We start from the raw sequence: 6,619 nt of genomic DNA on the forward strand, positions 1-6,619 counted from the left end.
TAAGGGAAGGGAGGAAGGTGGGAATGAAAGTGGATAGAGAGAAAGAGAAGCCGTAGTCGAAGGCTGCGGAGTAATTTGACCACTTGGTGATCTTTAACGTGCGCTGGCATCGTACACGGAACACTCCGACGTGAGGGCAAGACACCTCTCACATTCCACAAGGTCTCGGGACATATATCTATATTGCCAGAGCGCTCAGCTCCCCTGACTGCTCTTGGCCATGAGTTTCAACCGCATTCAGTTTATGATCCCACACATGCGCTCAGGATAAATGCTGCGCGCCGTCTGCTTTAAGGCGAAACCCTTTAATGGCTCATGGCTCACCAGCATGTCCGTCCGTGCATGCACGAGAAGTGTCTAACTTTGCGAGATTCCGCAGGATACCGTGGGACTCCACTTGTCAGTTATCCTGATGACGTCATCAGCAAAAAATCCTCTCTCCACTGAGAACCTAGTGTGCACATTATAGGGAATCAAATCTCCATCCCTCGAATCCCCAGCCGAGCGCTTTAACCAACTCCGCCACGACAGGGATCGTGAAATGTACATCATAATGCTCCTTGCCTACCGTGAGTATGATAGTAGCCAGATTCTGCGAGCGACTGATACTGCGCCTTTCCTTTCCTGTAAAGTAATTATAGAACGCCGGTGAACTTTTATGCGTTAAACGTAACGCTGGTTTTGCTGGACAAGGCAGGCGCGACGTATAGTGTGCAACAACACTCAGGCTTTCCCAGTCCTCCATAGCAGATTTGGCAGTGCTCTCGGAATTTTTCGCATCCTCGTAGACCTGATTCTTGCAAGCATGTAACGTATACCTTACTCGTGCGTTAATTCTACATCTCGCTGCGTCCCAACCACCGCAGAAAGCCGCAGGTGAGAAAAGACCAGCGCTCAAGATGTCCACCAAGAGGCGTGGACTACAGCGACTCGCTTCCCATGATGTCGCCAGGCGCTGCAACGCTGCTCAACATCGACAAGGCGTTGGCGCCCAAGGGGCCCTCGCCTCTGCCCGGGGACGTGTTTCTTGGCTACGGCCGCTTCCAGCTCATGATACTCGCCTGCGCCCAGCTCTCGGTAGCCGTGGACGCCTACCAGAGGCTGAGCGCGCGCCTTCTGTCTCCATCCGTCGACCACTGGTGCCGGCCGCCCGGGGAGTTCGCGAAATTGTCGCCCCATATGTGGAGGAACGTCGGCCTGCCCTTGGGCAGCGACGGTCGCTACAATCAGTGCGCCGTCTATGAACCGGTACTGGACTACAGTGCAGTGTCGTGTTAGTCTATAGTACAGCGCACCAGCATAGTAGTTCTAGTTCTATGCAGGTTTTCCTACTGAATTTATCCAACTGCCAACGAAAATAAGTTAGGCAACCGAATAATCGGTATGCAGTTCTATTTAATCCTAGAGTAAAATATTTAATCTAAAGGCCAGCGTATTTAATCTAATCGCTAACTTGAATCATACGAGCGCCTGCCATTTTAATCCCGATGCCAACGCCAATAATTAAAGCCCCAGCTGCTTTAATCTGAACGTCAACCAATTTAATCCTCACGCTGAAACTCAACACAGGAGTTACTTCAGGGCACAAAGGCTGAGATTGAGATTAAAGCGAAGTGGAGATAGTGTTTATGACCATGCGCCGCCTGAACGGCATGTACTATTTCACTTTCGTCAGATTGTTATCTATTTCCTGTAGCAAGAAAGAGTCGCGGAAAAATGTAAAACGGCCGTATTTTGCCGATCACTTGCGGCTTACAGCTAACATGCAGAACCAGTTAATAAATATGCCGCGTTCTGATTTGTTTATTTTACCTTCAGGGTACACGGTGCATTAGAGAAGGGAAGGGTTATTCACAACAATGATGCTTATCTGGTTAGGCAAGGCTGATCCTCAATAGTTAGATGCTTAGAATCCCATGATGATGTCACGCACGTACGGCTCTCATAGAACAGCTGGCTGTTCTAACCAAACCATAACCGGTACAAAACGTAAGTGACCGTCAATCATAACTGAATACCACACAGAAAATAGAAGTATAGTGTAGTGTGATACGAAGCAGAACAAGGCGACAAGACACGGAGCCAGAGAACTTTTTCAAATATAATACTTCCGCTGGCGTAGGCATTCGGAAAGCAGCCACTGAGCGAATGTTTTGCGGCTGCATCTGTCTATGTTGCTGTCGACGGGCCTGTGAGTCACTAATTTCATAGATTAGCCGTAGCGTCCAGTAGGTGATTATATTTACTTATGCCTAATTGCCATTCTGGGCTATTGTTCCATTGTTTTGTTGGCTTCACCATGTATGTTCTTGTCGATAGCACTTTTTAGAGCAGCTACAACATTATTTCCAAATATCTTCGAGCTGCCGCCTTTCTTGAACGTTCTCTGCCGTTCACTGCAATAGATTTTGCCGTCTTTATATTAATACTGAACGTGTTTGTCATATAATTCACATCTACTCCGTGCTTGGACACATCGAACATCCTAGCCCTGTTGTGTGCAGAGACTTTGCTGTTTATTCTTCTTTGCCTATTTGGTGGCTTGAACGGGGTCCCCGTTTTCCGTGTTAGATTAAACTATCAGAGCGCGCGTCGCCTTCCGTGGAACAAAAGACGATAGGTTAATAGTGCAAGAAAAGTGAACGAAAAGGCAAGCACTTTTTTCTTCGGCGAGTGCGCACCACAACGGTCCAGCTCTACTCAGTCGTCCGACATTAACTCAACGCAGGCGCAAAACGGGCCGTCTGCTTTAAAACTTTCTTGTCTGCTACACCAGTTTTTTTTTTTTTTTTTGAATTTGCGTAGGACTATATCCCGATAATATTTTACGTGCCAGACAAAGCAGTTGTATTTAATATAGAAGATTTTTTTACTGATATCTAAAAAAGAACGTGGACATCTGTGCCACCCTCTGTTCACTGTGCTCTTCATTGTGTGCCCTGAAATGACTCTCGTGGTCATTTTTACTCCATGAATTACACTTTTTGGCACTCAGACTAAAGTAGCTGGCGCTTTAATTTGTTGCGTTGTCAATGGGTTTGAACTGACTGGCGCTCATAGATTCGAGTTAACACTTGGATGAAATATCCTGGCACTTAGATATTATTCACTAGGATTAAATGAAATGGCGTGTATATTAAACGGTTGCGTTCTAAATTATTTTTGTTCGCACTTGGCTTAAATTTAGTAGGAAAACCTGGCTACAGTTTAGCGGCAATGTGCATGTTTGGGCTTATGGGCGCAGTTTTGAGATATGATCGGACGCAGGCCGCACAATTTCAGTACCTCTGTGTGGCGTGCATACTCTTGTGGCTTGAATCAAAGTTTCGTTTTTATAATGATGTCGATGTAAAAATGCACTAGTAGCTGCAGTAGCAGTGGCACAAGAGTGTCATCGGCAGTAGAAAAAAAAAACGGTAGTAGCAGCCGTAAGAGGAGAAAGAGAAAATATATCAACCGCGGAACCACATCACCTTGTCTGTGCATGCTGGAAAAGCAGATTTGTTATTGGCAACGGAAATCAAAACATTCGAATGGGGAGCGAAGGTCGGTAAAACTGCACCGCTGTTTTTGTCATCTGTAAGTAGTAACAAATTTCCAAATGCGTTGTATTCTTCTAGCTACCGATTACTTTGAAGACGGCCATGCCTCTCTTTCTCTTGACAGAAACGGTCTATATACCCATTCGTGCACACTACAGCTCGCCAGCTTCCTCCATCGTATTTGAGATAGCGCTAATAAATGTCGGAAATGGTATTGCGCTGATATACTCGGTTAACTGTCAGCCTAGAACTTCCCAAAAGTGCTCAGACGAAGCCCACAACAGGAAGTAATCTTCCTTGAAGTATATCGAGGCACATATTTAGGGCACCAAATGTTTTTGCTCATTTCGTAGCATTCGACCATTTCCTTCTCTCAGCTCTTAGGAGACACGCAACCTCTGCATGGGCATGACTCTCAGCGTGCTGTTGTGCTATGCGAGGAGTGGGACTACGACTTGCCACCTGGCGTACAGACCATGGTCAGCCGCTGGAACCTAGTCTGCGGAAAAGCCTGGCAGGTGACGCTCGTGGCAGTCTACAACATCCTCAGCGGCTCCATCATGCTGCCTCTCGCGGGCCAGCTGAGCGACAAGGTGGGCCGACGGAACGTCATCAACCTGTGCGTCGTCTTAGCCGTGTGCGCTGGGCTGGCGGTCAGCCACGCCTCCTCACTATTCGCCTTCGTCGTGTCCCGCCTGTTCGTCGGAGCGTCCCTGAGCACGCTGCACGTCAACACAGTGGTGCTGCTCTTCGAAGTGGCCGCACCCTCTCACCGCGACCTCTACTGCAGCATCGCGCATTTGGGATTCGTCGTGGGCAGTGTCGTGGCATCCGCGCTCGAAGGCCTCGTACTCGACGTTCAAATAGTCGAGGCGGTGGCCATCATGCCAGCGTCGCTGCTTGTCGTCTGCTTCTACGCTGTCGAAGACTCTCCCATGTGGCTACTGGCCACATGGAACTTCGCCCGCGCCAAGAAGACCCTGCTGTGGATGTCTCGCGTGAACGGCGTCTCTAGCGTTTCCATCGATATGCCCGGCCTCGAGCAGCAGTATAAGCTGAAGCAAGCCGAAGAGCTTCGGCCGTTGCACCGGGTCAGCGTCCTGGACATGCTCATCAACGAATGTCTGCGGAAGCGCGTCTGCCTGATGATGTGCGTCTGGTTCTGCCTGCTGTTCGCGATGCAGGGTGTGTGGCAATACACGCCCAAGCACACCGACTTCTGGCTCGTGCTAACCGCCGTGGTTCCCCGCACCGCGGCGCTGCCAGCGGCTTACACCCTACTGCGCACCTCCAGCCGCAAGGCGGCGCTCGGAATGTGTGTCGCGCTGTCCTGTTGCCTTTCCTTCGCCCTGGCGTTCCTCACCCTACTGGCGCCGCCTAGGAACAAGAACGTGGTGGTGCTGCTCTGCGAGCTGACCTTGTCGTCGCTGGTGATGACCTACACGGTGGTGATCCTGCACAGCCTGGAGATGTTCCCCACGGTACTCCGAACCATGACAATCTGTACAGTGCTCTCCGTAGGCCGCATCGGGGCTGCACTGTCCGCCGGCATCGAAGTTGCTGCTGAGCGCTTGCACCGCAGCGTGCCTCTGTTTTTGGGCGCACTATCGCTGGTCATCGCACAGGTGGTACTGGTCTCTCTTCCGGAGACCAAGTACAGCCAGCTACCTAACACCCTGTACGATCTCGAAGCCGACGTTGTTAAGCACGTGGTGCTCGACATACTGCAGACCTCCACTCACAACACCGCGGTGGAGGCGACCAAGAACAACACAGCCGAGAGAAAATAGGAAAAGGGCAGCGGTATTCCCGTTTTTATTTTAAGAGTAATGAACAGAAATATTTCGCTCCATTGTATACGACACTATAATGCCCGTTTCCAAACATACAATTAGTATCATATCTTTATTTCACTTGTCGCAATTAGTCCCACTTCATAACACGTGATTCAACCCTATGATGTGTAGATCTTGTTTACAGTTCTTATACTTTCGAAAGTAGGTTAAATTTGAGCTCCATACCCAATTACCATGCGTCTTTCACTGCAGCCTAACCGCTTGCATGATGGAGGATATTTTAAGATCTGTTTAGAACATTGTATGCTGCGCAAGTAACATGACTTATAACGTAAATTTTCTCTGATATGCAATGTACGGTAGCCTGTGCCAACTTGCAAATTGCAAGACTACGCTGAGATGCTGGTTCTTGAAACCGGTCGGTATGAAGCTACTCTCCACTATCTTCGCTCTTCAGTGTTCACAAGGACACTATTATACCGCACCGTCTGGAGCTATGTGGAAAGTGGACTTGCCAGGTATTCCTTGTAAGCTGCTGATATAGTTTTCGGGTGCAATGTCTTGTGCCGTGTCTAAAACATAAAACAATTAGGATTTTTTGCATTGGACCAATGGCAACCAAGAAAATGGTCTTCGTGGACATTTTTATACCCGCTTAGCACGAACAATGCATTCACGTCCACTGCCGCTGGACTTTTTGTCTGGTTTATGTCGTTTCGTTTTCATATCTGTACAAACGTGGAGCGCCGTTGATTGAGCCCCACTTTGGCGGTCACTAGTACTGCCCACTGTAACATACCAGCTTGCGTGTCAGCGGAAGCATATTTTGGAGTGTGGTGATGCTCGCAGCGTTTTGTTTTTCTGCTCTATGGCATTCAGCAAGCATTGCTCGCGTTTATACCCATGCCAAGTCCTAGAAATCTAGAGAAATGAATTCTTGTTTCCACGGCTCCCATCATTTGCCGTGTGACGCGCTGCTTTCGAAATCTCCGCAGGAATCCTTTTCACAGGATTCGCGCCTCTCCTCCTTGGGCTCCACTGGTTGAAAACCGCCAGCCCTAAGTGCTCGCTAGCAGTTCATTTGGGGCACATGCGACAGAAGGTGGGCTGTCAAGCACACACGCTTTACAATGCACCTGTTAACTGGTCAGGAATGAGTCTCTCCAAGAGTGTTTCTGCGGCATATAAATTTCAGCCAGTCTTCAGAGAAGGAAGATGCCGAATGTTCATTATATCACTTTGAATTTGTAGTAGATAAGGTAAACAGTTTGAGCGCAAGAG

The 6,619-nt window shown here is 48.8% G+C and overlaps 1 protein-coding gene across 1 annotated transcript; it reads left to right on the plus strand.

The window, feature by feature from the left end:
* Window positions 1-942: 942 nt before the first annotated feature.
* On the plus strand, window positions 943-5,332 carry LOC146178319 (solute carrier family 22 member 7-like). The gene is made up of 2 exons (XM_084579674.1): window positions 943-1,248; window positions 3,962-5,332. Exons 1-2 carry the CDS (start codon window positions 943-945, stop codon window positions 5,330-5,332), a joined length of 1,677 nt encoding a protein of 558 aa, XP_084435800.1.
* The last annotated feature ends 1,287 nt before the right edge of the window (window positions 5,333-6,619 follow it).

This window comes from Amblyomma maculatum, chromosome 9 (assembly GCF_055883805.1).
Source record: "Amblyomma maculatum isolate TAMU_Amacu chromosome 9, ASM5588380v1, whole genome shotgun sequence".
NCBI classification, from domain to species: Eukaryota; Metazoa; Arthropoda; class Arachnida; order Ixodida; family Ixodidae; genus Amblyomma; species Amblyomma maculatum.

Coding starts and splice junctions, on each gene's coding strand:
- LOC146178319 (XM_084579674.1), top strand. CDS start 943: ATGTCGCCAGGCGCTGCAACGCTGCTCAACATCGACAAGGCGTTGGCG. Junction 1,249..3,961: donor AGTGCGCCGTCTATGAACCG/GTACTGGACTAC, acceptor CATGACTCTCAG/CGTGCTGTTGTGCTATGCGA.